The 27988-nt window shown below is 57.6% G+C and overlaps 4 protein-coding genes across 14 annotated transcripts in view; 2 read left to right on the forward strand and 2 right to left on the reverse strand.

Moving 5' to 3' along the window:
* The first annotated feature begins 525 nt into the window (after positions 1–525).
* On the forward strand, positions 526–6068 carry PMF1 (polyamine modulated factor 1). 2 transcript variants are annotated; one of them, XM_090054351.1, is made up of 5 exons: positions 526–668; positions 3082–3187; positions 3444–3544; positions 4237–4453; positions 5520–6068. In XM_090054351.1, the coding sequence occupies exons 1-5, from the start codon at positions 532–534 to the stop codon at positions 5571–5573; spliced, it is 615 nt and encodes a 204-aa protein (XP_089910477.1). In that variant the 5' UTR covers positions 526–531; the 3' UTR covers positions 5574–6068. The 2 variants fall into 2 exon arrangements, with proteins under 2 accessions (XP_089910477.1, XP_089910478.1); XM_090054352.1 differs by having other exon boundaries at positions 4258–4453; positions 5520–6058.
* A 229-nt stretch (positions 6069–6297) lies between these two features.
* BGLAP (bone gamma-carboxyglutamate protein) lies at positions 6298–11436 on the forward strand. The gene is made up of 4 exons (XM_090054353.1): positions 6298–9598; positions 10627–10668; positions 10861–10927; positions 11112–11436. The coding sequence occupies exons 1-4, from the start codon at positions 9538–9540 to the stop codon at positions 11242–11244; spliced, it is 303 nt and encodes a 100-aa protein (XP_089910479.1). The 5' UTR covers positions 6298–9537; the 3' UTR covers positions 11245–11436.
* Positions 11437–12071: 635 nt separating this feature from the next.
* Positions 12072–20494, reverse strand: PAQR6 (progestin and adipoQ receptor family member 6). Of its 10 annotated transcripts, none has more exons than XM_090053316.1 (10): positions 19528–20494; positions 18895–19032; positions 18197–18265; positions 17896–18084; positions 17392–17519; positions 16926–17131; positions 16599–16725; positions 15759–15855; positions 15173–15317; positions 12072–15095 (listed from the first exon to the last, which is right to left on the reverse strand). In XM_090053316.1, the coding sequence occupies exons 4-10, from the start codon at positions 17944–17946 to the stop codon at positions 14824–14826; spliced, it is 1026 nt and encodes a 341-aa protein (XP_089909442.1). In that variant the 5' UTR covers positions 17947–18084; positions 18197–18265; positions 18895–19032; positions 19528–20494; the 3' UTR covers positions 12072–14823. The 10 variants fall into 10 exon arrangements, with proteins under 10 accessions (XP_089909442.1, XP_089909445.1, XP_089909440.1 ...); XM_090053319.1 differs by having other exon boundaries at positions 17896–18116; XM_090053314.1 differs by having other exon boundaries at positions 18546–19032.
* A 2855-nt stretch (positions 20495–23349) lies between these two features.
* Positions 23350–27988, reverse strand: part of SMG5 (SMG5 nonsense mediated mRNA decay factor) — a 38949-nt gene continuing 34310 nt past the window's right edge. The window contains exon 22 of the mRNA XM_090052063.1: positions 23350–27751. Within this exon, the coding sequence (XP_089908189.1) occupies positions 27668–27751 (84 nt within the window). The 3' untranslated portion in view covers positions 23350–27667. The remainder of the gene's footprint in view (positions 27752–27988) is intronic.

Here is a 27988-nt window from a genome sequence, read left to right on the forward strand (position 1 = left end):
AGGCTTGTCTGTGCAAGGTGTTTTGTGAATTCCCTTGGAGGATTAGATCTGAGAGATTGGAGAGGGAGTGACTTTTCTACCTCCTTAAACCAACACAGCTACAACCTCCACCCCTCCAATTTTACCGTACATTTTGAACACTTTTACACTTCTTGGTGGTAAAGGATACAAGGATTGAAATGGTCGTATATAGATAGATTTCGACAATAAGTTTATAAATCTGGTCTTTACGATAATTACCGTAATTATTTACGGTAATTACGGTCTTTCCTGGGCGGGGGGAACACAGGGAGGGCTCTGCACCTATGTTTGAGCGGGGAGGTGGACACAGGCGTGCAGCCCAGCGGCTGGCCCGGACCGCTGGCGAGGAGCAGCGCGCGGACAGCATCATCAGCAATGCACTGCGCAAGCGCCATGCACAGCTCGGGCCACGTGCCCCCAATGAGCCAATAATCGAGATGCTGCCACTGCAGCCAATGGGAAGAGGCGGTGGGCGGGCCCGCCCCGCTCGAAGCTTTTTGGCGGTTCAAGATGGAGGCGGCTGGCGGCGGGGAGCGAGGGGGGGACGCGGGGGCCGGCTCCGCGGCGGATGAGGCGACTCCGGGCCGCGGGGAGCTCTTCGACACCATCGTGGAGACCTTCCTGGGGAAGCTGGTAGCGGCGGGCAGGTGAGGGGAGGAGAGAGCTCGCGAGAACTCGGGTGGAAAGTCGCTGGAGGTGTGAAGGGACGCGCCCTGAAGTCCCACCAGAGTTCGGTGACATTTCGTGAGATCTGGACTTGGGCAGAGTCTTGCGAGGGGAGGGGGGTGTGGGGCTCTCGCCAGCCTGGGGGCATTTGCCCCCTTGTCATATGCGCGGAGCGGCCTGGACCCTTCCGCCTGGGCGCAGTGAACGGTCCCTGTTGCATGGGTGGAGTGAGATCACCCCCTGAGGAGCCTTCCAGCCCCCCCCCTTTTGTTGCAAAAACTTGTCTATGGTTATGTAACTCTATAGATATAGGGAAGGTGTATGTGTGTAATCCCTTGGAGGTTTAGATCTGAGAGATTGCTGAGGGAGTGACTTTTCTACCTCCTTAAACCAACACAGCTACAACCTCCACACACACACACACCCTGCTATTCAGGAGAAATGGGTGTACGAGGCACGGGGCTGAGATGTGAGTCGGGGGCTGCCCTGCCTCACCCGGGGGCTGGCTGAGACATGTCGCCTCCCACCAGCTTGGCTTTCCTATGATCCTGGGACCTGCATCCTGCTCCTCTCCCTCAAATTTGCACCCAGGCCAGCCTGTTCTGCATCTCTGGGCTGCCTGGCGACCAAGTCTTAACCTCTGAGCCACCCCTTGTAGGAGAACATGTTTCCAGTTTGCCTCCACCCTTCCTTCCCACAGCCTTAGGCAGAGGGTTTCAAGGATTTGAAAGAACACCCCTCGTCCCATCCAGGCACCTGCCAAGCCCTTTTCACTAAGGAGCCTCTGGTCAGATCGTCATAGATTTCATAGACATTTGGGCTGGAAGGGACCTTGCAAAATCATCGGGTCCAGCCCCCGGTCCGGGGGCGAGAAGTCAGCTAGGGTCAAATCACCCCAGCAAGATAAGCATCCAGGCATTCCTTAAAGCTATCCAGAGTAGGTGCTTGCACAACCTGGGGGGGTGGGGGGGAGTGTTTTTTGTTGAAGTTCTTGAAGGAGCAGAGGTATGGTGCACTCCTGTAAGGCAGTGTCAGTCACTGAACTCACATGTGCTTGTGCAGGCATTAATATCAACCAGAGTGAGGCCTCACTCTACCCTGCTTCTGCCAGAAATTAAAAAAACAGCTGTTGTTTTGTGGGAAGCCCCCCCTCCCCGCCATGTCGTTAACTGCTCCCCCGCCCCTCCTCCAGCAGCAGGGACTGCCTTAAACACCAGCTTGCCTTAAGGCTCTATCCTGTTTACCTTCATTGGTCACCTTAGACCTAGCTTTAGTTTAGTTTATTTCAAAGGCTTCCCAAGTGCTTTCCTGCTTGTCACTGCTGTATTCTGTCACCACAGTATAACAAGCAAAATGTAGAAGTGAACCCCATGGACTGGTACAGGCTGGGGGTGACTAGCTGGGCAGCAGCTCTGCAGAAAACAACCTGGGGGTGACGGTGGACAATAAGCTGAATAGAAGCCAGCAGTGTGCCCTTGTTGCCAAGTAGGCTAACGGCATCCTGGGCTGCATGAGTAGGAGCATTGCCAGCAAATTGAGGGCAGTGATTCTTCCCCTCTATTTGGCACTAATGAGGCCACATCTGGAGTCCTGTGTCCAGTTTTGAGCTCCCCGCTACAGAAAGGATGTGGACACATTAGAGAAAGTCCAGTGGAGGGCAACAAAAATGGTTTGGGGGCTGGAGGACATGACTTGTGAGGATAGACTGAGGGAACTGGCTTTATTTAGCCTGGAGAAGAGAAGACTGAAGGGGGATTTAATAGCAGCCTTCAACTCCCTGCAGGGTGAATCCAAAGCAGATGGAGCTGGACTGTTCTCAGTGGGGGCAGGTGACAGAACAAGTAGCAGTGGGCTCCAGTTGTAGCAAGAGAGGTTAAGTTGGATATTAGGAAAAATGTTCTCACCAGGAAACACTGGAACAGGTTATCCAGAGAGGTAGTGAAGTCTCTGTCCTTGGAGGTGTTTAAGACCTGGCTAGACAAAGCCCTGGATGGGATGATGTAGTTGGGGCTGGTTCTGCTTTAAGCCGGGGGTTGGACTAGATGTGACCTCCCGAGGTCCCTTCCCACCCTCCTTGTCTGTGATTCGATATCGGAGGGTTTGTGTTGATGTTGCTGAATTAGCAGAACTCGCTTCCTCATGGGTCACGGTGAATACAGATCATTAAAAAGAATTGGCCTTATTTTGTTAGGCCAACCAATATATAGAGGTGTGGGGATCGGAGCTGTGTGTAGTTCATTGCTTGTGAACTGTTTGGTTTTGACTCTGTGTTTCAGAACATTGTGTTTGTTTCCATATTGTCCTCCTTCTAGTGTAAATTTGGAGATTGGAGTTGCCTTTTCCAGTCTGGTAACTGTAGTTTCCTCTTGTCTGGCTTGCATTTTTCTTTTGCAGTTATCAGAGGTTTGCAAACTGCTACCATCGCTTCTACAAACTCCAGCCTGAAATGACCCGAAGTATTTATGATCAGTTTATTTTGCAGTTGCAGACTTCTATTCGGGTAAGAACAAAGAGGGGAAAAAATCTTTATTTACAAATAGCCTTTCCTTTCTCTTAGCAATGTGTTCTGCTTAAAGCAAAAAAAAAGATTAATAACTGGGGTAGGGAGAAAGATTGTACTTGGTTGAATAGCAGGAATTTAGCTGATAATTGGCTGCCTTTGTAAGATCTTGAAAGGGCTGTGGGAATGAGAAGACGTGAGCCTTCTGCAGCAGTTTGTTACTGGTCTTGAGTCTCCTGGTGTTTCTTCTCTGCAGGAGGAGATTCATGAGATCAAGGAAGAGGGGAACCTCGAGGCACTCTTTAACTCATTGGATAAGATTGTGGAGGAAGCAAAGAATCGGAAAGAGCCTGCATGGTAAGGGAAGTTCTTGGCCCTCGTGAGCAATATGTTCCTTTGGTTCTCAAAGGGTGAATTGACTCAATTCAGAATTTAAACCTCCATGGCTTCAGGCAGTGCCTAGATCTCTTGCTGGCTCTCTGCACAGCAGTGAATTTGGCCCAGAAATCAGTGCCAAGGGGGCTTTCAGGGCAAGCAGCCTGAGCCCATCTGGACTTCTGGCCAAGGCCTCTAATTGTACTTGGGCTGTGCCAGAACACCATGTTTTGGGCCACTGCAGTGGAGCCAACGGTCAGGGGGGAAGTCAGCTCAAAATAATTCTTGTACTGAACATCCCTCAACACTGCTACTTGTACAGTTTCAGTGGACAAATACACCACAAGTGTGGACTGGGAATAGTATCTTACTCTGTTGAAGAGGAAACTGATAACCTTTTGGCCTATGACTTGTGCTGTGGGTACGCGATGGATAGTCAAGTCTTATGCCGCAAGCAGTTAGCTAATTGCATGAGTCCCTGCAAGGATTCCTCACCTTTCCCAACCCTTCTGTGACAACACAAGTATTCGGGGCTGGGTTTGCCTCCCTTGGTAGCCTCTAGTATCTGGCTTCGTCATTGCCAGGGGACCAGTATTCTAATGCTGAATCAATTATGCCAGTGAAGTCTGCTGTTGATTTAGGGAGGTGTAGCCCCAATACATCCTCCCTTCTAGCAACATCCCTGTTGCTGGCAGGCGCCCCAGTGGGATCCCCGAGGAGGACGTTCGCAGTGCCTTGGTGCCGTACTACCTGAAGCACGCAATGCAGCTGCAAAAGCTCCTGAAAGAAAAGAAGGAGGAAAACAGGAAGCTGGTGGAGTCTGTCCTGGCTGGGCGGGAGCGGATCGCAGAGCTGCAACAGCGGATACAGAGTCACAAGCAAACCTGGCAGGTAAAACACTTCCATCCTCTTTGCTCACACTATCCCTACCCCCCAGAATCATCAGGGAAATGGGGTATCTCAGCAGTCCAGGTCGCAATTAGCCACACTAGGATAAGTGGTTAAAATCCTGCATGGACACGTCATCCTCAAGTCTCCAGTATAGCCTTGCAGCATCGCATCTGCTTATTTTCAGTTAATGGGATAATTGTGCCTGCTACCAGTGTATGGCTTCACTGTACAAATCACTGCTTTTATGCATCTAGTTAGACAACTCTCAGGACATCTTGTAACAGCTCTGCAGTGAGAGGGGAAGTGGGGTGTGATGGGGCGTGTTGTTATCACAAGGGCAGGACTCCAGAGTGTCGCCTGGGGGCATCAAACTGTTCTCCTCACCAGAGAATGGATTTTTATCCCATGAGCTCCTCAGAAATCAGGCATTGAGTGTCTGGACCAGTGATTCTCAACTAGGGTGCCTTGAAATCCTTTAAAGGGTGCCACAAAATATAAGCGCTGTTAGACATGCAGACAGCTACACACTATTCACCAGACAACCTGTTTGCAGTCAGAATCTAGTGTCAAAACCACACTGTCCTGGCCTGGGTTTGCTGAGTTCCTTCTAACAGAAGGCTCCCTCTAGTATTTTTTCATAGTCAAAAGTGAAAGCCAAGAGCTGGCATTTTCCGAAGAGGGGGTTCTCAAGTCTAAAAGGTTGAGAACTGCTGGTTTGGATGTTGGGGAAATCAGACATTTAAGTGAAGTGCCTGAATTGAAGCTGGACTCATTGGAAGAGCTGGCCTCGAACGCATGGCTTTGTTCGAATGTGTTGGTTCATCCTACCCCTGTGCTCATGTACGCGTGTGACATCTCACATGCAGTGCATGCTGCATGTCAACCCACCCCATGGAGCTATGCTTGGGCCAGCACGTATGGGCTGGATTCTGCCCATGCTGTCAACAGTGCGACATTATCCTGCCTCTATACAGGGAAGTGATGCTGCTGTTTCCATCAATGCTGCTTTGTATCCCCAACATGGATTTGTTCAAAGGGGGGTTAAAAATCATTATCTTCTGCACAGGCAATTAGCAAAGAGCAGAGAGAACTGATCGCGGCATTCAAGGAGCCTGAGTGAGAAAGCAGGGGAGACTTTCACAACCGGGTCTCGTTTGCTGGCAAAGCCTTGAGGATGTTTGGGGAGGTGGGATGCCTCTGAAGCACACAGACAGCATTCACAGCTCTGAAAACTGGACGCAGCTTTCTCTTGCTGAAGAGAAATCGCCTGTTTGAGGATCTCGCATTCCCCAGTGATCACTGGGTAATTTATGACTAATGTACCTTGAAACTAATGAACCAGGGAAGGTTTGAGGGAAAAGTCCTAACTTTTAACACAGTCTAGTTATAAGCACGTATTTTAGCATTACACCTGCATTGCCTAAAGCTGTAGCACTGCCTTATCCAGCAAATGATCAATGACCCACACTGCAAGCTTGAAAAGAAAGGAACTTTCAGTGCTGGGCTGCCATCAACCAAACCGTTTATAGATGCCAGACAGCATATGAGCAGCTGCACCATCTGCTCGCAGCCATGCCACCATGGCACATGGGGGGGCCAGCTTGGAAATGGGCACGCTGACATAATAAAAACATATGTTGGTAACACGCTGTCTTTTTAACCTTTCCCTGCCAGTATGAGATGAGAAAAGCCACTTCAGCACGGAAAGCTGGCTAATTTCCAGCCATTCTGCTTTTGAGAGGTCCCATTGGAAAACTCTGCCAAGGGCCTCAAGAAGCTCACGTGTGGAGGCTTCCAGAGTCAAGGTCCAGAGACCCTCGGCTTGTGGGTCTTGACCTTAAGCCTTTGACTCTCAACCCTATTGCCTTGTGAGTGTTTAGATCTGAGCAGAGAATCCTAGAAAATAAGGGTTGGAAGGAACCTTGAGGTCATCTAGTCCTGCAGGTCCATCCCCAGCTGTCCCCAACTATTGCACAGATGATGCTGTTCTCCTTCAGTCTCCTTTCCCCACTCTGCACACAGCTGGTCCATCCCCAGCTGTCCCCAACTATCGCACAGATGATGCTGTTCTCCTTCAGTCTCCTTTCCCCACTCTGCACACAGCTGGTCCATCCCCAGCTGTCCCCAACTATTGCACAGATGATGCTGTTCTCCTTCAGTCTCCTTTCCCCCACTCTGCACACAGCTCCCCGGTTAGGAGTTGACCCTCTTGCAGCTGGGCAGGTCTGGCTGTTTCCTTCCACCTATGCAGTGAATTGACAGACGGGGTTTCTCAGACTACTTTAAGCACTAGGCCACAGTCCTTAGCTTATCCCAGTGATTTTCAAGCAGATGTCACACAGCACCCTGGGGTGTTGACATCTTTTCAGGGGTGCCACGCAGTGTTAGCACTGTCAGGAGATAAACCCAGAGATTCCTTTCATCTGTGGCCATGGGGAAGAAGCAGGCTTCCTTCATCTGCTCTGGGTGTTTGTGCAGCACCTAGCACTGTAGAGCCCCAGTCTTGGAGGGTGGAGAGAAGCTGGTGTGACTAGTTCTAGATTAGCTGTAAACCCCTTGCACCAGGTGCCAGCACTACTCTGTCAGTGGGGTCTAGCTTCATCGAGTAATAAATCCCAAAGTACTTACCAGGTAAAAGGGGATCCGATTCCCCCCTGCAGCACTGCAAGGTTTGCCTTGAGAATATAGACTGGAGCTTCCCTGGCTGCAGTTAGAAGCAGTCGCAGGGTCTGTGACCTCCCTTGATATGGTTTTTCCTCCTTCTGTTCGGAAACTTTCCCTTGTTGCATTATAATCTAAGCAAACCCGGCTGGCAGCCCTTTGCTTTTGGCTCGTGCTCTGTGGTTGATGGGTCTGTTCGACGGAGCCTGTGGTCAGCTTAAATTGGGCGCTAGAGCTCTTTCTTCCTCCCTGCAGTTCCGCCTTGCAAGGCAGAGCTGCGTTTATAGGGTTTGGAAGTCCGGGGTGCAGTTAAGGTCAGAAAGAGGAGTGCCAGCTTGGAGAGCACTGGCACAAAATAAGATACTTTCTATTCAGAGCCAGCCATGAACTGCAAGTCCTCGGCAGAGGGGTGATGGTTTTGAGTGCTGTTGCACAGCTCATTGGGACCTAGAGAGTTCGTTTTGGCAAGGAGCCCTGTTTACTATCTGGGACCCCAGAAGAAGCTGGTTCAGGTCCAGCAGGATCGGGGTTTCAGATCCACCCTCTGCCCATCCTAGGAACCAGCTAGGGTCACACGCCAGCCAACCCCAAACAGTTTTATCCCCCAAGGAGTCTTAAGCAGCTGTGAGGTCCCTTGGCAGACATGCTTGAAGGCCCAATTTGAGGGCCTTGCCAGGGCTAGGCCTCTCCAGACCTGGGCACCTCTAAGCAGGAGCCTAGGAATGAGGATCCTTGGGGATAATTGCAGGTTGTGGGGGGTTACTCCAGCTTTCCCCAAGGGGGAGTCAGCATCCAGGTCTAGGCCAAGCCCTCTTGCAGAGGGGAGTAGCCCATCTGCCTCTGGCACGGGCCCCTGGGACGTGGCAGGGAGATCTCGGGCGCTGTGCCACAGCCTCAAAGGCCTCTAGCCCCAGCTGCCCTATTCCTTCTCTCCAGCTCAGGGGCCAGCCTGGGCGCGGGGGCTCAGGAAATGCATGTGAAATGACAGGCTGGGCACCACATGGCGAGGCAGAAATTACATCCTAGGGCTCTTCCAGCCAGAGGAAACCCCGTGGCCCTGGCAGGAAGTGGCTACCGCTCACGGCAATTATGGACCACAAAACACGTCACTGCCATGGGGCCCCGCAGTCCCCAAGGGCTGTGACAGCCTCATGGCCACCCCCTCCCTGCTGGGACCTGTCCTCGCTGCGAAGCAGGGTCTGGCTTGTTCCCTAGGGCAGCCCCCCACTGCATCTGCACTGTTGGGTCCTTGGCCCAAGCTCCCCAGAACTGTGGGTTCAAGTCCCGCCTGAGCAAGAGCAGGACTCCAGCTTGCAGGGGGCAGGTCCGGGGGCCTTGAGGCAGTCTGGGATCGCTGGGCCTGGCCATGACCCTGGGTCCCTCACCAGGTGCAGGGATGGGAAGGTTGGTCCTAGCCCTGCCCCACCCACCCTCCATCACATGCCAAACCCTCCTCCATCCCCTGTGGCTTGGTGCTGTGGAGCGTGATCTGCAGGCCCAAGCCCTCCTTGCTGCCTGCACCATGCTCCTAGGATCCTCTGTCCAGCTCCACCTGCACCATCATCAACAGTGCCATTTTGGACTGTCCCCCCATTAAAGATCCCACAGCCAGGGCCACCCCGTAAGCCCAGCCAGAGCCGCCGGTAGCCCCCAAGAGCCAGGCTTCTGGTACTGGGACCTCTCTGAACAGCTGGATCCCATGACCAGGTGACTGCTCCTGGGCAGGTGGGACCAGGCATCTCGCCTCTTAACTCTCAGTGCCTTGAAGCCGTGTGGGATGAGGGCTCAGGAGCAGTGACCAGGGGCGATGGAGCATCTCAGGGGCAGAATCATCACCAGAACTGTCTTTCTCCCACCAGCGCTCAAATCCCATCAAGGTAATGACAACCAGAGCCTGTGGGCTGGGAAAAGGCTGCTCTAAGCCGCCTTCTGGTCTCGGGCTCAAGTACCCTAGGGGCTGCGCTGGGTCCAGGCCCAAATGTGGAGGTGTGAGGAGGGATCTGGGGGGGCCTCAAACAAGGCCTCTAAGTCCCTTGGGCTGCACTCTGTGCTGGGAGAGCAGACACCCCGAAGCAGCCTGTCTCTGGCTGCCTACCCTGTCCTGTTTGTCCCCTGATCCCCCCCCACCCTGCATCCCCTCCACCCCCCGACCTTGTTTCCCTCAACAGGGCCAGGAGCCCTGGCCACAATTGCTGCCTGGTTTGGCAGCCCGGAGCCCGAGCGGATGAGCCCAAAATAGACCTGGCCCGAGCCTGCCGGGGCCCTCCCGGCCCGTGGTCAGAGCAAGGGACAGGGGGGCAGGATAAGGGGGGGACACAGCCCCTTCCCCGGGGCTCTCGGCAGGGTATAAATGGCAGGTGGAGAAGCGGGGACAGCGTCGAAGCAGCAGCTGAGAGAAGAGAGCGCCAAGATCTGCCAGCACCATGAGGACCCTGACACTCGTGACCCTGCTGGCCCTGGCCACCCTGTGCCTCTGCCGGAAAGGTGAGGGGGAGCGGAGGGTGCTGTGTGCCCGCGGCCAGATAGGATGGCAGCCCTCTGCACCCAGCGCTGGCGAGGGAGCATCTACTAGTGGTTATAGCCAGGGAGTGGGGCTTCAGCCACCTGGGTTCACACATGGCTGTTGGTCTGGGATTTGGGATGCCCGGTTTTGTACCCAGCTGGGGGAAGGGAGCGTGGCGCGCAGGGGGACAGGGGAGCCAGGACACCGAAGGAGCATGTCAAGTGGTTACAGCCAGGGAGAGCGGTGTCAGGACACCTGGGATCTCTGGTGCCGTCTGGCTCTGACATCAGCCGGTCCCTGAGCTTGAACCTGGGCCCCATCCTCCAGCTGACGGGGGAGTTGATGCTCCTCCCAGTCGTGTGCCTCGGTTTCCCCACTGCTGCAACAAGGGTCATGCTCCTACCTTCTTGGCTTGAGATCCTGCTCTGGGAGTTGGTCCTCTCCCCCCTGCCATGGGGCAGGGGATCCTGTCCCCTTGAGGGGTTTGCACGCCCAGGAGCTTGAAATGTTTTCCTAACCCAAATTTAGGGAGGGGAAAAGCAGCCACGGGGACTTGTGGCCGATGCCTGGGTCAACGGCTCCCCGTGATCTGACCCTTTCAGAGCAACCAGGCTGGGTTGGGGGGTGGGGGGTCCTCAGGACACCGGATCTGGTCCAGCCCCTTGACCCATCCTAGCCGCAGGAAGTCGAAACTCCCCCTAAAACTCCCCACACAAAGTGCCAGGCAGGCTCGAGATCCTCCAGTACCACCCCCGCCAGCTTGCAGGGAAGGCAGAGGGATGCGGGACAAGCCTGTCCCAGGAAGAAGGAATGGCTTGAAAACAACAGGAAGGTGTGGGGGTTGTTTCTTCCAAATCCAAGCGCCTGGCTGCAGGGAGGTGGCTTTCCCGGGATAAAATGAGCTTCTGTGGCAGGGTTGCAATAAGCCCAGAGACACGGGAGGAGTTGGACACAGGTGGGATGGGGCAAAGGATGGCTCCTCACAGTCTCTTCTCTCCCTGGCTTCCAGACTCCCATTCGACCAGCGCTGACGAGTCCCCCAGCTCCGAAGGTGAGTCTCTGCCCCTTGGCTTTGCCCTGGAGTCCTGGGTCCCGTGTCCCGCCGGCTGGCGGGGGTGGGAGCTGTGCCGTGTCTCGCAGGGCACTGGGGACTGACAGGCGGGTATCGGAGCAGAGGGTAAAGCCAGGGCAGGGGGGCTGTGAGCAACCCTCCTCTGACACCCTCCACCTCCTGCCCCTGCAGCCTTTGTGTCCAGACGCGACAGTGCCGTGCTGATGCGGAGACAGAAGCGGAACTACGTTTTCGACAGGTAAGGCCCCGATCCTGTCCGTATCCTGAGCCCAGGCCCTGCCTTCCTGCTGCTCACGGGCTCCAGGCAGTCTCTGGTGGCTCCCGTAGCGCTGCAGCTGCCCGGTTCCACCCCAGAGGTGGCCACATTCAGGCAGCCTCAGCCTCAGCCAGCCCCGCTCACGCTGTGCCCTTCCGTCCCCCAGTGGCTACTACGGCGTCGTGAGAGACCCCCTCGAGGGCAAGCGCGAGGTCTGCGAGCTCAACCCCGCCTGTGACGAGCTGGCCGACCACATCGGCTTCCATGAGGCCTACCAGAGATTTTACGGCCCCATCTAGAGCCGTGGGGGAGAGGAGGAGGTGGGGGAGACCAGGCCCATCCGTCGTGGTCCGCATCCGATGCACGTGCTCGCTGCTCTCAAAGCCCCCGGCCCCAAACCCTGCTTGTACAGACGGCGCTTGCTCTGCTTGTCCTGCCCCGCGCGGCCGCGCCGGCACTGTACAGGTGTCGGAGAACAATAAACTCCAGGGCACAGAGTGGCCTCTGGCTCCTTGAATGGGACGGGGGGAGGGAGGAAGGAGGATGCGGGGGTGCTATGGGGTCCCCATCAGGGGAGGGTGATGGGGCCGTGGTCCCCTCTGTCTCCAGAGGTGGGTGTTTGAGCCCCACGCTGGACATGCAGCTCCCTGCCACCCACTCCCTCCCCTCCCCCCATCTCACCACTAGGTCACACTCCCATTGGAGCAGGGCAGAGACCCCAGGAGTCCTAACCTTCAACACTGCCCCCCACTCCCCCATCTCTCCCTACTCTGCCCACTAGGTCATACTCCCCTGCAGGGAACCCAGGAGTCTGACCCCCAACCCCTGACCCCCCCATCTTGGCACACTAGGCCACACTCCCCTTAGAGATAGCAGAAGAGCCCAGGTGTCTTGCCACCCAATGCCCCTCCCTTGCCCTGCTCTGCCCACTAGGCATCATGCCCCTTGGAGCAGGGCAGAGAACCCAGGAGGCCTGACACCTCCCCGCCAAAGCCCTGATGATGCCCTGGCTGCCTGGGCATGTGCACAGCAGTCCCTGCCCCCACGGTCTTTGGGGCAAGGGGGCCCTGCCTCATCCCCATCCACACTCCAAAGCAGTGCCACATCAGTGCCATTTCTCCACAGAGCCATTTAAAGCTGTTTATTCCGGAGTGGTATAAAAAAAAAGCCCAACATGGGCAACGGCCCCCGCCCCTCTCAAAACCCTGCGGCCGCCTGCCCTGGCACAGCTGGATGTGGGCACATCTGGGAGGCCCATGGCTAGGGCCTTGCTCTCAGCAGGCCCATTGGTAATGCCATCCCGGTGCCCACACGGCCGGGGGGGGCGGCGGCACTGTAGCTCCCAGCCCAGTGCATGGAGGGGCTGGGGTGGGCATCCGGCTGCCCCCAGCCTGCAGTGCCCTCAGGCCCCGGGGACCCCCAGCCCATGAGCCCCGGCATGGGGCAGGTTAGTGGGTGGGGGGCCCTGATGGGCAGGAGCCCTGGGGATGACGGGGGTGAACATCAAGCTTGGGGCTGTGCAAGGACGGGGTCAGTCCTGACCCCCCAGGTCGTGCTGCCTGGTCCAGGCCCCGCACCCACTGCTGCTGCCAATAAATAGGGGGATAAATACAAGCAGCCTTTGAGGGGGGTGGGGATAGGCATTGCCAGGGGAGCAGGGGGTTCCCTTAGGCCACAGGGGAGGCTTCCAGCCAGTGCCCCAGCCTGGGGGGAATGGGACCCAGGAATCCTGCCCCCCCCCCCGCTCCTCCCCAGTGCCTGGCTCTAACTACCCCATCACCTTCCTCCCCAGAGGTGGCCAGAGAGCCCAGGAGTCCTGGGCCAACCTGACCCCCGCCTCCAACACTGCCCCTCCCCAGGGAGGAATGAATTCATGACTGTCCTGTCCGGTCTGCCGTCCTGTCTCACTCACACTTACACGTATGCGCACACCTGCACCCATACACATGCCTGCACATGCACATACCCATATAGGCATGTGTGTACACACACACACATATGCACAGGCCCACACACACGTGCACACACATATAGCTCTACCCCTCACAGCCCATGAGCATGGGCAGGAGTCCCACAGGTCCTCCCCGCGTGGCACTGCTCCCCCGAGCCAGCTGGAGCCCACTGGTGCCCTGAGCCACAGGGGTCCGGCCCCTAAGCCCCCATCTGCTGAGTCCCAGCACCCCCTTGGCTCCCATCTACCCCCCCGCCCCGAGACCAAGGGGAGGCTGTACAGCCCCTTGCACTAGGGCCGGGGGCACCGGAGAGTCCAGCCGGAGCCAGAACCAGGCCCGTGGCCTTCCCATGCCTCGTCCTCTTCCACAATCCCTCTCGGCCAGCTCCTCCTGGGAGCGCTGCCTGCCTTGGCCCCCGCCATCGCCCTCCGCGACGTCCCCCAGCCCCACTCTGTGCTCGCCCGACCTCCCTGGCCACGTCCCGTCTGGCTCCGGCCTGCTCCTGTGCCCCTGTCCACCCTGCCCGTGGTGGCAGAGCTGAGGCACCGGGGACTCTGCAGGGTGGGTCCTGTCCCCCCCACCTGTGGGCTTGGGGCAACATCACTTGCCCCTGGGGCCAGACCAGGGAGGGGAGGGGGTGGAAGCGATAGCCGTGGGGGACTGGCCTGGGGCAGCCTCTAGGCCCAGCTCTCTGGGCAGCTACCCCGGGGCAGGGCCCAGCTGTGCCCAGCTGAGCTCTGCCCAGGTCATGGCCTCCCTGACACTGGCCAGCTCTTCCCTCTGGCTCTAACACATGCACACACATGTGCATGCACATATGGATGTGCACGTGTAGCCACACTCCTCTGTGTGCATGTGCATACACAAACAGGTGCACACACATACACATGTGAGAACACAAAGGTAAACATGTACACTTCTGTGCACATGCATGTGAACACACATGCACACACACGTCCACACACACAAACATGTACCCACAGACAAATGTGCACTCACATACAGACATGCACACACCCCCATGTGTGCACACAGAATATGAATATGCACACGGATGTGCCTGCACATACACCTGAACATATACATACTTCTGCGCGCGCGCGCGCACACACACACACACACACACACACATATATCTCTGCTCATGCACTCACACCTCCCCCCGTCTAAGGTTAACCCAACCCAGCAAACCCGACCTGGCCTCTCCCCACCCCTCCAACCCCCCCTGTGCTCGACTTGCTGCTCTCGCGCCCCCTTCCTGACCCTGACCCCAACCCCTCAAGGCGGTGTGTGGGGAGACCAGGACAGTGCACGGCCCCGTGAGCCATGGAGGCAGCTGCCCTGGGAGGGGTGAGGCCATGGGCGCAGGTGGCAGACACTGGCTGTGCCAACACTGGCAGGACCCAGCGTGATGCCCAGCACCTGTGCAAGCCTCTGGGCCCTGCCAGGCTCAGGCCAAGGCCTGCAGCACTCAGCAGGTTGAGGCCGGAGGGGTGAGTGGTGTTAGCCCCATGTACAGACAGGAAAACTGAGGCCCAGCAGAACAGACTTATCCTAGGCCACACTCCATAGCTATGAGGGGAGTTCAAGTGCCTGCTGAAACCACTAGGCCACCCTGCCCCTCTTGCCCACGCCCCCTCCGTAGCAGATCAGAGACGAATTAAGATTGCAGAGCCCCAGCCCGGGGTTCACCTGGCCAAGAGGGAGCCGGGACGCCTGCGTTCCTCTTCTGGGGCCGGTGCCCGCAGAGGGGCCAGGACACCAGGTCTTTCCAAGCAAAAAGCGAGCCGGGACTCCTGGGTTCCTTTGCTGGGCAGAGCGAGAGGCAGCCTCAGGACACCTGGCATCTCCGCTCCATGTGCGGACGCTGGTCCTGGGTGCGAGTTGCCCCCACGCCATGCTCTGTCCTAGGGGCTGGGGGCCACGTCACTGCTCCTTGGGCTGGGTCCCATCAGGCACAGAGCCCTGCAGAAGCGGGGCCGCGGTGGGCACGCGGAGCAGGGCAGCCGTGAAGGCGGCGATGATGGCACCATTGCCCAGGGCAGCTGCCCCCATGGTGCCAAAGGTGCTGACAAAGGTGGGCGCAGGCGCACGGGCCCCCAGCCAGGCCTGGCGCCCGCAGACATCGGCCAGCACGGCCTCCAGCTGGAAGTGGGTGCCCACCACAGCACAGATGTGGAACAGCTGGTGGCTGTGCCCTGCAGAGAGGTGGGGGGGATCAGCGCCAGCCCCTGGCACGATGCCCCGTGGCCCCCAGCATCACCCCCCACCTCACCGATGTAGTCAAAGCGCCCGGGTGCCAGGCGCTCTGGCAGGTGGGAGGCGAAGAGGAAGCCAGTGAGGAGGGCAAAGAAGAGATGGTAGCAGTAGCCGGCCACAGCCTCGGTCCAGGCGCGGTCATCCCCGAAACAGAACAGGAGCTGGCGGGAGAGCGGGCAGGGGGCATAGTGGTTAGAGCAAGGAGAGGGAGTGGGGCGCTGGGGGTAGCCTGGATTGGGAGGTGTGGGCCAGGGTTTATGGAGAGGGAGTCCGATTGAGGTCTGTGGCAGTGTGAGCTAGGGGGTAGAGCAGAGGCCTGGGGGTGGGAGAAGGACGCCTGGGTCCGACCCATGCCTACAGCAGCGTGATCTGGGGCTTCGCATGCGCGTGCAGTGACCCCCGCGTTCCTCCCCGGCCCTTTGCCCTGTAAACCCCGCGACTCCCGTAGGGTAGAAATGTCCAGCGCCGAACGCAAGGCCTGACCTCCCCCGGTGCCTCCGGGCCTGGTTAAGACACCTGGACCCGTGGCCTTTCCATCCCGGCCCGGCCGTGCCGACACCGCCGGGCATGCGGGAGCCTGGCGCCACCGGCTGGGGACTCACCCGGTAGAAGAGCGGAACGTTGTCGTAGACAAAGGGGTAGACGAAGGCTGTCGTGCGCAGCGCCTTGCTGAGCCGTGGGAACTCCAGCTCCAGGAAGCTGCGGGGACAGAGAGGAGCCAAGGGGTTTAGGCCCCGAAAGCCAGCTCCTAATGCTCTTCCATCTCCCATTCAGACATGGGCTGCTAAATAAACCCTCCTCTGGGCTGGTCCAGGCAAGGCTGAGCTGGCCTCTAGCGGGGGGTGGCTCAGATGCGACCCTCCTCTGGGCCTGGCTTTGCTGGGACTCAAAGGCGATGAGGGGAGCATCGCAGTCAACAGCGAGACGGTGGATCGGGGCAGACCCGTGGGTGCAGGACAGGCCCCCTCAGCCCTTTCTAGACCACAGCGGTGCTTTAATAGTGGGGAGGGGTCCCCTTCCTTTCCCAGCCAGCACGTCTTTTCCACCACTAAATTGAGACAGAAAGGCCGGGGCTGGGGGCTGTCAGGGGACGTGGCCACGGGGCCGGATGCTGAGCTGGAGAAGGGGTGGGGGGGCTCCGGATAGAGAAGCTAAAAGGACCCAGGTGTCCGAGTGTCCCAGCTCCATGACGAGCAAGCAGCCCCTTGCTGATCCCAAACAGCCGGACACGATCCTGCTGGCTGGAGGCACTGGAGCGAAAGCCTCCGGGCCCCTCCGCTGACCCCAGCCGGGCCCAGGACAATGCACATGACTGGCTGGAAAGGAAGGGAAGGGTGGAGGGGGGTGTCCCACCTGCTGGCCCCTCCAAAGACGGGGGCCGCGGGGCAAGGAGCCCTGGGAGACCCCCAAGCTGCGGGACCCCAGTCCCACCGGGTCCGTACCGGGAGTAGCAGGACAGTGTGGTGCAGACGAAGGAGTTGAGCGCGGCCACGGGCACGAAGCAGTGGTGGAAGGCGCTGTTCACCCAGGCATCCGGCATGGCATAGGCGCCGTACGTGAATGCGCAGCCTGCAACGCAAGCCAGGGAGGAGTCAGGCAGGACCCTGACCCTGACCTTGCCCCTCAAGGGACCTGCCAGAGGGAAACTACACGCGGGAGTGGGTTTCCCAGCCCCAAAGAGGGGCAGATCGGACATGGTGGGGGGGTCCTTTAGCATCGATGGGGCTGAGCTGATGGCAGGGGATCCCAACCCCTCGGTCCCGGCTCACCCAGGCTGTAGAGGCTGAGCGCCCCGTAGTCGAGGAAGTAGCAGATGTGGCGGGCGCGGGGGGACATGGTGCTGAAGGTGTGGGCACAGCTGGAGGTGAAGGGGTACAGGCAGACCAGCAGCAGGTAGACGAGGAAGGGCCAGTGGTAGGCATCCTGGCAGAAGTCCAGCGAGGACGAGAGTGCCAGGAACCGCCACACGAAGTACCTGTGGGATCCCAGAGCCGTGGTGTGACCTCCACGCCCGCCGGACCCGCCTGCCCCGAACCCGCAGGTTGGGGTGACTCAGTTCCACCCCTGGAAGGGAAACTGAGGCACGGAGAAGCCCCTTCCCACCTAGGGTTGTGACACCAGCCTTCCTCCAGGGAGCCGGGATGCAACCCAGGAGTCCTGCCTCTGCCCCCCAAGGAGCCCCCACCCCAGATGAGAGCTGGGCCTGGCAAGTCCCCTCCCTTGTGCCGCCCTCACCAGGTGGGCAGGAAGTGGGTCCAGATGTTGACGGTCTCATTGGTCATCTGGAAGGAGCTGAGGATACAGTCCAAGGCCGAGCTCTTGGGGTGCCGGTACCCTGACATGATGCCATCCTCCCAAAAGATCTGGCAGGGGAGGAGAAGTCAGTATTGAAGACCTTTTATCCATGGGGAAACTGAGGCACAGGGGGTCAGGAGGACCCTGTGAGTCCATGGCAAAGGCAGGAACCAGCCAGGTCTCTGATTCAGTCTTTCCCTCCCACTCCAACCCCAGCCGTGGCCCTGATCCTGCGCTGCCAGCCCCACAACACCCCTGGTCCCACCCATCTGCCAACTGGAGACGCGCAAAGTCCCTTAGGGTCACAACCAGTAATGTCACTTAGCCACAATGTGGCCCCAGCAATTCTCAGCTGGGAGACCTGGCGGGGCTCATGCTGGGTGGAAAGTCGCTGGTTCGAGCGGCCCAGCCACCCCAGCGAGGCTGAGCAGGGCCCATACTCACGCGAGGGACTTGGTGAACCCTGAAGATCTGGGGCAACTTGATTGTCAGCATTTTCGGGCCAGGGAGGGGGATGAAAAGCAGTCAGCGGGAGAGCAGGACTGAAGCCCCTGGGGACTCGCTCCCCCCCGGCGGGGTCTTTGCTGTGGCCCCTTGCTAGGCAAACCGCCACGACGGCCGGCGCTCCATGGCCTGGGGAGAGGGGGCAGAGAAAACCAACCCAGCTACCGATTTCTTTCCAGACGCTGCCTCCGGTCCGAGTCTGCCCCCCAAAACATCTTGAGCTCGCCTTAAAAATTACAACCTTTTAAGACCTCTGCCTCCTGGACCGGTCCCCACGGCGCCTTGGAGTCCCCGCGAGGGCTGGAAACTTCTTTTAAGACAGACGAAGAAAGCACCTATCATCCCAGGACTCCTGGAGCTGGAGATTTCAGGGGTGGGGGGAGGCATATGCCAGGTCCCTGGATGGGCTATGCAGTTTCCAGCAGCCCCCGGCAAACACCGGGCCTCCCTGCGCTGGTGCTGTACAAAGAGTCAGCAGAGAGGGGGGAACACCAGCCGTCCCTGCCCCTCGCCTGCCCTGCCTTGGACTGGAAGGTCTTTGGGGCACAGATGAGTGGGGCTGGGATGGGCCCCTGTGCCCCGGTGCGTACCTGCGGCGGGGCCCCGATCCTGGGGCGACCCCTGGGCTCAGCCTCCTGCCTCTGCGGCCGCCGCACCTCCCTGGCTGGCAGGGTCCTGCTCCGCCACGGAAACGCTGGGCAAAGCCAAGCCACCCCCCCAGTGGCAGCCCCCTCCCGGCTGGAAATCAATCTCCCCTTTGTCAAGTTCACACAAGGCCCCATTGAAGCCAGCGGCCAGCCCACGTGACGCCCAGTGGCTCAGGCACAAGGCACCGGCCAAGAAGCCGGTTACATAAGTTTGCGAGGGGCGTCGGGGGAGCTGGGGGAAAGCGGGGATGCCCCCCGCTGGATCCACCCAGAGCCGTGGAGTTAACTTCACCAGGTGCCGGGTCCCAGCGATGAGCCATGGCCGGCGGGGAGGGCAGGAGCCCCGGGCTGTCCCTCTACCTCTGGGCAGAGCCTGGCCGCGCCAGGGGCTGCGCGTGAGCACTGCGGAGATGAAGGGGCTTGCCCAAGGCTGCGTGGAGGCGGTAGGAGAGACAGGTCCCATCTCAGAGCTGTGGCAGCTGGATGCCCGCCTGGCCCCGGTGTGGTGGGTGCCCCCTGACCCTGGCTGTCCCCCACACCCTCAGCGCTTGGGGCCGGGTCCAGTGCTGACAGGCTCTGAGAAAGGAGAGGCCTCACCTGGCCCCAGCCCTGCCACGGCCAGCCTGCATGGCCTCAGGCAAGTCACTTTGCCTTGCTAACCCCCCTTGCCTTTGCCTGCCTCCCCACCTGGGGGGAGAGCCCTGATGCCACCCCCACCCCCACCCCAATAGCCATGTGGCTCCGCACCCAGGGGAAGATCCCACCCAGGGGAAACTGAGGCAGGCCGCGAAAAAGGCAGAGCGCAGCAGCATCCGGCCTCCCCGAGCAACAGGCGGCTGCTCCCTCCCTCCCTCCCTCCGGGCCAGACAGAGACCCAGGACGAAGCGTGGAGACCCCGAGGTGGGAGAGAAGGAGGGCTCCAAACCTGGGGGGCAGATGGGGGTCCCCAGCCCACGCCACGGCCTCCCGGTGTCCTCCCGCCGCCCGGAGCTGGCTGCATCGCCCGCGCTCGCTGCACTGTGTTATTTTTCCCCTTTCCCACATTCCTTGGCAGTGCCGGTGGACGGCGGCCAAGTGCTCGGGCCCCGCCGGCTCCAGCCCATTGGCGGAGGTAGGGGAAGAAAGGGCCTCTCTGCCGATGCCGCTGGAGCCGGGAGACAGCGCGGGGAGAAGAAGGGGCTTTTGTACTGGGCAGCCCTTCCACTCCCTTCCCCCTCAGCCCACCGAGCTCATGTCCTTGTCCGTCAGGCCATGCCGGGAGCTGCCTCCGGCTCCGGGGCCTGGCCAAGGCCTCGGCTGCCCCATGGGTCACGGTGGAGTAGGAGCGGGGAGCAGCCACGGCCCCCCGCACGGCTGCAATGGCCGGACAGATTTCAGCCCATGGGGCCGGGGGGCTGCAAGATGGTGGGGTGGCTCAGCCCCAGCCAGCCTCTGCCCTGCCCAGCTGAGAAAGGGTTCATTCAGGACAATTAATTAACCCCCCAGAAGGTGGATGCTTAAACCCAGCTGCTTCGCTTGCATTTGGGGGGTTTGGATCAGGGCTGGGGGGAGCCACACTGGATTAAGATGATTAAAACAAGTGAGGGACCATTAACCCTCTGGCAGCCAAGGAAGAGCCTGCCAGCCACGGCCGCATGAGGAAAGTCAGGCCAGACAGGGTCTGGGGGCAGCCCCTCCAGCGGCCTCTCTGCTAAGAGAGCTGGAGACGCTGCCATGGGGGAGATGAGGCCAGCCCCTGATACAGCAATGCCCGAGTGCAGCTCGGCTCTGGGACACACGGGCACAGGATCCATCCCTGGGATCCGCCACAGATGAGGCTTGGGTTCAATTAGCTCGAGGACAAGTGGTCTCGGGGAAGAGATTGAGGCTGGGGCCATGGGCTGGGTTGGGGGGTGATCATGAAAGGGGCATGGAGCAGTGGAGCCCAGTGGTGCCAGCACCTGCCAAGCGCAGACCAATGCCTCCCACCCCTCTGAGGATCCCAGGCTCGGAGCAGAGCCCACCCCCTCCCCGACAGCCTCTTTTGTGCAGGCCTTGGCAGGGCCATTGAGAAACAGGACACGTTGCCTTCCTCTGAAGGAAGTGGTTGGAAAGGACCCGAGGGCTGCACTTCCCTGCCTGCCCGAGCCCCCTTTGCCCCGTGGGCCAGCCAGGGGGAGAATAACGCCCGTCTCTGCCCATGCAGGTGCCCCGCCAGGAGCCCAGGTGCAGGGACACTGGGGGTTTGGCCCCATACCCAGTACGGGAGTGCCCGTCTCGTGGCACATCAGGGCTTGCGCTCACCAAGGGGAAAAATCTCACTGGGGAGTTCAGTGGCATTGAGGGCTGCTCTGCTCACCCCAGTTCAAGGTCATGGCTTGGCTGAGGTCCTGTCCATCTTATTTTTCCTGAAATGAATAGCGGGAAAACTTGGTGCCTGTCTCACGAGAGCACGGCTGCCCAGCTGAGACCCCTGCGCCAGGCCGAGAGCCTGACGGCTCATTGTTGCCACCAATGCGGAAACAGATGCGGGTGCCCATGACAGAACCAGGCACCAACAGAGGCGGACAGGAGGATGTCTGTCTCTCCAGTGAGAGATAGACAAGACGATGCCTTTGCTGTAGGATTTGAGCAGAGGATGCAGCAGCATCCTGATTAACACCGTGGCTGGGGTTGGGATTTAACTGGTGAGGGAATAGGGGATGGGGAGATGCGACCGGGTCCAACGCTGTTCACGGAGGACCCATGGGGTCTGTGCCCAGTGGAGGTCAAAGCACCTAGGAAGAGGCGAAGCTGTAGGCCAGGCAGCTCTGTGCCCCCATGGACTTGCAGAAAGGACCTCAATAAAACACGGAGGGTCCCTGAACTGGCTCAGGAGCTGGGGAGTTGAGCTGTTGCACAGCTGCAGACCCCTCCAGCATTGAGCGGAGCACCAGCAGGTCCAGGGGAAAGATGGGAAGCAAACACAGGAGCTCAACACCGTCCTGTCCCATGCGCTGGGCTACTAATGCCACCCGGACAGGTCACCCTCCACACACAGATGGGGCATGTGCACATACTGATTCCTACGCCAGCTGTGATGTCCAGGCTGGCAGAAGGCATGATGTTCAAAGTGGACAACAGCAATTCAGTGGAGTTTTTCAGCTGGTTCAGGCTGGGATCCTGATTTCAAGAGCCTTCAGTGAAAAGACAAGCCTGTGTAAAACGTGCATGTGAGGGGTAGTGGGCCGTGTGAATTTGGAGTCTCAGCTGCGTGAAGATTTCGTTCCATTTCGACTGCAACATGTTGCCTTACAAAACAGCCGCTGTCTTGTCCCATCCCTTTGCAGAACTAACCAGGCTGTCCTGGGTGGTGTTTCCTGCTCCCTGCCCTTAGATCATCCTCCGAGATAGGTCATCCTGTTATTCACAGCTGGAGCCAGGCAAAAACCCTCACTTCCTTCTCTCCCTAGCAAATAAAGTCATTAAAAAAACCTGCAGTGGTGTTGGAGTGATGATGCAAGCAGGATGGTCCAGAAAAGAAGCAAGAGGTAAGGAAGATGGGGCCAAAAGAAATCTTATGAGGTTCAACGAGGACAAGGGCAAAGTCCTGTGCTTGGACAGAGCAATCCCAAGCATCGGTAGAGTCTGGGAATCAACTGGCTGGGCAGGAGCTCTACAGAAAAGGATCTGGGGTGACAGTGGGCAAGAAGAGGAATGAATGAGCCAGCAGTGTGCCCCTGTTGCCAAGAAGGGTAATGGCATATTGGGCTGCATTGGTAGGAGTGTTGCCAGCAGGTGGAGGGAAGTGATTCTTCTCTCTATTCAGCACTGGTGAGGCCACATCTGGAGTCTGGTGTCCAGTTGTGGGCCCCCACTACAGAAGGAGGTGGACACATTGGAGAGAGTCCAGTGGAGGGCAATGAAAATCGTTTGGGGCTGGAGGGCATGACTTGTGAGGAGAGGATGGGGGAACTGGGCTGATTTAGTCTGGAGAAGAGACCAAGGCAGGGACTTGATAGCAGCCTTTAACTCCCTCCATCTAAAGAGGACGGAGCTGGACTGTTCTCAGTGGGGGCAAATGAGAGAACAAGGAGTAACAGTTTCATGTTGCAGCAAGGGAAGTTGAGGTTAGGTATTAGGAAAAAACTTCCTCACTAGGAAGGTGATGAAACACTGGAACAGGTTACCCAACGTGGTGCAATCTCCATCCTGGGAGGTGTTTAAGACTTGGCTAGACAAAACCCTGGCTGGGATGATGTAGTTGGGGCTGGTCCTGCTTGGAGCAGGGGCTTGGACTAGATGTGACCTGAGGTCCCTTCCAACCCGCATCGTCTATGATCTCTGCAGTGCGTTCTTCACCCACATTCGAAAGCTTGCCCAGGTCTCTCCCTGGCAGGCTGTCGGTCTAATGAAAGGTCTTGCCCACAAGCTCCCTTGCCTCTCACTTTACAAAGATCTTTTTTTTCTTTTTTTTAATAACAAGGGTCTGAAAGGTTTTTGTTTTTCAACCTTTTTCCTTCGCTGCTGAGAATTCAGATGGTTTCTTCCCCTCCCTTTGCCACTCTGGAGCTTTGCCAAAAGGGAAAAAAGTCTTGAAAATTCAGAACAAAAAGAGAGGCGAAAAAATCACAACCCCCACCCCCATGGAGTAAAAGGGAGAGTGAAGTTTTTGAAAGGGATGCTTAGAGGCCCCTTGAGAAACACCGGATGTACCGCCTGCCAGGTGTAGGAACAACAGGGGGTACACAGAAAATGTGGGGGGGAAGTAACGGAAGGCAGCGATAAAGAGGTACAAACATTGTGTACTTTATTAAGCCAGTCAGTTGTGTTCCAATCACACAGTCAGACGCATGCCATGAAACCAGGGGTCTGAGCCCCCCACTGCCTTTGCAGCCCCCCGCCCACATATCCCAGCAGATAACGGATCACCTTGTAAGGCTGCTCGCCTCCGGCGGACTCGGCTGGTGCTGCACACCCTAGCGTACACTTACTCCTCACCCCCTTCCCAAGATGGGGACCCAGAGGCTGGGCCTTGCTTGTGCTACAACAATCCAGGGGTTGGGTCCTACCCCTACAGCAAGTCTCCTGGCAAGCTACAGGTCTCAAGTCTCGGAGCCTGCTGTTTCCCCCCGCCCCCTACAGAGCTGGCTGGTGAGGGGGTGAGAACGGAGAACAGCAAGTGGGATATGGCAATTGTGGGAAGGTGTGATGGACCCAGGGAGAAGAGAGGGGTAGAGCAGTTGCTTGGCACAGCCGCCAATGCGGCCCCAGTTGCTGCGCCCGACCCCGCGGCTCCATGCGGGCTCAACCGATGCTTCCAGGAGTCCGACCCAGCGGAGACACGAAGGAAAAGCCAAACCCAAGAAGCATCCACAATGGTTAACTTAAAAGCAAAACAGAAGCACTTGGTTTTGCTTTTTCTCCCCAGCCAAGGCAGCACAATGGTTCTTGAGCTCATGGGTATTGTCCTCCCTCTCCAACAATGTAGCTCGGAGCTGGTTTAGCAAGCTCCAAGGGGCTACAGAGGTAGCACCATTTGGGTGAGCAGAGCTGGCTTTGCACAGGTCACATGCTGCACTTCGAAACAGCGGCTACATCACAGGGTGGAGTTAATCTGTGTCAGGGTGGAAATGCAGGCCCTGGGGCAAGGAAGCCCCAGGCAGAGCTGTGACCCAGGAGACAGCACAGTTTCCCATCTATCCCCAAAGAAGTGTATGGTGCCTCCTGCTTCTGCACCAGCCTGCGAGAAGCAGCCATCTTCTTGCAGGCATCTGCACTGGGGTGTGGGATCAAGGGACCAAACCCTTCTGCTGGCACAAGCCCGTGAGGTCCTTCTTGCTCCATCCAGAGGTTGGTCCTCATGGGAGCTGCAGGACCAGGACATCAAAGCATCCTCTGCTAACAAGTGGGACCTCCCAGCTAAGTGCCACTAGAACCCGTCTCGTGGGAGGGAGAGTGACCGGCTGTCTTCCTCAGGGCCTGCTTGTCAGACCAGGCCATCCGAGTCCTGGGAGAGGTGTCCCTTTTTCAGTTCCCACTTCACCCAGGCTGGAGCACAGGAAATTCCTTGGTGCAGAGAAGGCTGATGAGGTGGGGGCAGCCAGATGGATTTCCCCACCAGCTGGTTATCGGGATTTCCTGTTTGGAGAAAGGCCGGGGGCTTTTTCCTTCTTTGCGGTGCTTGTGATAATACTGAGTTAACCTGCACAAAAGTTGCACTGAGGCAGGACCGTGGACCAGGCTCAACCCCCAACCTTGGATAAAACCAGCACGCTGAGATCCTCTGAGGATGTGTGAAGAGGGAGCAACACGTGCAGTTGCAGAATAAATGGGAGGTTAAAAACTCCGGTGAGAAATTAAATGACCCCCAATGCCAGGCAGTGGGACAGCCCAGCCATGTGCTTCTATGGCTGATCTGTTCTCAGAGACGAGGTCTTTTCTGTGCCAAGACATTAGCCTGACTCAACTGTCTCCTTCCTCCTTGCACAGCTCCATCCCTGCTCCCCGTCAGCTGTCACAAAGCTCCTCCATTCCAGTCCCTCACATTTGACCTGCAAGTTGCTGCCACCCACCACGCCAATGCCTTCTGCTTGCTCCTGGGTGCACTGCTCTCCTCAGCCATGGCAAGCAAGAAAGCAAGTCACTCCCGCATAGGGATCCAGCACCTTGATCTGAAGGATTCCCGTTTCTTCACAAAACCAAACCAGCATGTCCTGTAACTATGAGGAGGGGGAAAAAGCAGCAAATCTCTCAGTAGACATGCTCGGCTGCTACACAAGTTGCTTCGGAGGTCTTGCTTTCATGAGGTGATGGGCTGCTCCCCTCTTCCAGCTGGTTCTCCATCACGAATTGGGCAGCTGACATGAGCTCCAGAGAGAAAGATTCACCAGGCAGATTCGGAGAGGACCCAAGCTGGGGGGACTCAAGGAGTGTAATTTCAGCCACCTGGCCAGCAGCACGTTAAAAGAGAGGCAGATCTATAGGGCACAAATGGTTGAGCCATCAGTGCTTTGGGCTTACGCCAAGGTTGGGTGGGGGCTATCCCAAGTAAGAGATACGGCTTTTGTTTTTTTGGATCTCCATTCATTAAAGCACAAACTAAAAACAGAGAAACAAAGATCTCAAAAGAAAAACCGTGATGTGACTTCCAGCAAAGGGCACACACTAAGGGTTGGGCTCCACCTGGGGATGCCTCCCCGGCCTGGCAGAGAGAGAAAAGTCCTTGCACAGGGCATTTCCTTATGCTGTTGCCTTGGCCTGGCCAAAGCGAAAAGCACCATGGGTTTCACAAGAAGCTGAAGTGAGGGAATCTGTGGGCAGCACTCTCTCTCCCAGCCCTGCTTTGCACAAGGAGTGGGACAGGAAAGAACCACCACACCTTAAATACAGCTAGGACTCTGAAGTACAGCTTCAAAGGCATTAGGCAGCTGGCTCCAGCTATACCTGAACTCTCAGCACTTCTACCTGAGCAGCAGCTTCGAAGGAATCGAAACAGCCAGGGAGGCAAGTCAAACCAGTCTAAACCACGAGGCATTCTGTCCCTGCTGGCATGCTGGGATGTCTGCATAGCCGACTCTCTTAAACCAGTCTGTATTTTTGCCAGTTGAGACAAAATTCAGCCTGTTGTGCAGGGAGGGGAGCTCTTAACTCCTTTTGCAGCTGCTGTTGGTGTGGAGGGATGGAGACACATCTGGGCTTAAAGTGCATTGGTCCCAACTGCCAGGAGCTGGTTTAACTTATCCCACTGCTTGGCCTCGTTGCAGGTATTGAGATGAGAGTCCAACAGAGGTTGGTGACAGACCCAGTGAAATGGGATCTGTGGCTAGGCCTGGTCTTTCCTTTGCAGCAGAGTGGATGAATGGTGCACAGGCCAGCCCTGCCTGACAACCGAATTGCAGCTGTCGTGGCATTTCCCTTCCCTAGCATGAGATCACCTGAGCACTGCAAATCTCTCTTGCTTTATACTGAAGTGCATCACCAAGAGTGCCAGCTGAAGAGAGAGCTGATGGCTTAGGAACCTCTTCCCTTCCCCACAACCCCACCACGGTCACAGAGGGGAGATATTTGCTGCTCCTAATCTGCCTCTTGAGTCATGGCAAGCTCCAGAGTAATGGATCCTCCAGCTGCTGGGAGACCAGGAAGGGGGTCACTTCGGAGGAAGACAGCAAGCAGGTAGGAAGAGGCCTTTTCTTCTCCGCTCTCTCAAGCAGACCACGCCAGGTCTGTCACCACGCACAACACACGCCACAGGCACAGAAGCAAGGAAAACGCACAGGACCCCTCGGTGGGATGGAGGAAGGCTGCCAGTTGACAGATCTTTCTACAGGCTACCCCCACCACCACCACCACCAGGGTAAGCGGCAAATAAATAAGCTTGTTCCTAAACATTTTGAATAAAAAGAGCTATTTCTTCTTGCTTTTGCTTTTTTTTTTCCCCGAATAGCATCATCGTTTCCTTTTTCTCGTTAAGGTGTGACAAGTGTTTAGAACTGCCAAAAGGAACTCCACTGGATTTGTAATAGCGAGAAACTAAGAATTTAAAAGGGGAGGAAGGGGGAAAAAATAAGGAAAAATAATTAAAAAAAAAAAAAGCAAGATGACCTTCGCTTTCCTACACCAGGTTCCCAACAGAGCGAGGGCTCCAACCCAGGAGCTTTTCCTTCCCTGCTGTGTTGGGGCTTTCTTTGTCATTTTAAATAGTTACAGAGGAGAAGCTGCCTGCCCATTTCAGATGCCCGAGCAAGCTTTGAGAGGGTGGGGATGGACAGCAGCCCATCTCTCACCCATCCCTGCCCACAAGTAGGGCAGCCCTCTCCAGGCTGCACCCGAGGTGCCCCCCTGTTCTCAGAGCAGTCGGCGCTGCAAGGGGGGGCGAGCAGTCATCTGCTCAGGTTGGGGGGCAGCTAGCGGGTGTTTTGCGAGAGTGCCCAGAGCTGGATTTGGAGGGGGGCGGGGTTCGGTTGGTTTGGTTATGGTGCTGCTGCTGCGGCGGCGGCGGCTGCTGCTTCGTGTCTGCGTCGCCGGGATTTAGCTCCCTTCGTTCAGACACGGTGCTTTCCGAGAGGGGGAGAGAAAGGTACACCAACACCACGCTCTCTGGCCTGTCAACCCATCTCCTTCCACTGCTTGTAGAACTCCAGCACGTTCTTGATCTCCACGCTGGCATTGGCTGCTGCCTGGAAAGCAGACTGCGAACAAGAACAGGACATGTGGAGAGTTAGCTCTGCCTTGCCACGGAGGCTGGGCCAGGGGACTGGTCTGGGTACTTGAGGTGGCTGTCACCACAGCACAACAGCCACCCAGCACCCATGCAACAAAACAGGAAACACCAGCACCTGAATCGGGCCCTATCCAAGCACCTTACATGCACTGTCATATGTAGCTTCACAGTATCCCTGAAAGGTGGAGATGGGGAAACTGAGGTC

Source organism: Crocodylus siamensis, chromosome 6, assembly GCF_052110815.1.
Source record: "Crocodylus siamensis isolate JL-2025a chromosome 6, ASM5211081v1, whole genome shotgun sequence".
Classification (NCBI taxonomy): domain Eukaryota; kingdom Metazoa; phylum Chordata; order Crocodylia; family Crocodylidae; genus Crocodylus; species Crocodylus siamensis.

Coding starts and splice junctions, on each gene's coding strand:
- BGLAP (XM_090054353.1), top strand. CDS start 9,538: ATGAGGACCCTGACACTCGTGACCCTGCTGGCCCTGGCCACCCTGTGC. Junction 9,599..10,626: donor CCTGTGCCTCTGCCGGAAAG/GTGAGGGGGAGC, acceptor CCTGGCTTCCAG/ACTCCCATTCGACCAGCGCT. Junction 10,669..10,860: donor CGAGTCCCCCAGCTCCGAAG/GTGAGTCTCTGC, acceptor CTGCCCCTGCAG/CCTTTGTGTCCAGACGCGAC.
- PMF1 (XM_090054351.1), top strand. CDS start 532: ATGGAGGCGGCTGGCGGCGGGGAGCGAGGGGGGGACGCGGGGGCCGGC. Junction 669..3,081: donor AAGCTGGTAGCGGCGGGCAG/GTGAGGGGAGGA, acceptor TTTCTTTTGCAG/TTATCAGAGGTTTGCAAACT. Junction 3,188..3,443: donor AGTTGCAGACTTCTATTCGG/GTAAGAACAAAG, acceptor TCTTCTCTGCAG/GAGGAGATTCATGAGATCAA.
- PAQR6 (XM_090053322.1), bottom strand. CDS start 17,946: ATGCTGACAATCAAGTTGCCCCAGATCTTCAGGGTTCACCAAGTCCCT. Junction 15,318..15,758: donor ACGTTCCGCTCTTCTACCGG/GTGAGTCCCCAG, acceptor CTCTCCCGCCAG/CTCCTGTTCTGTTTCGGGGA. Junction 15,096..15,172: donor CGGGCGCTTTGACTACATCG/GTGAGGTGGGGG, acceptor ACCTCTCTGCAG/GGCACAGCCACCAGCTGTTC.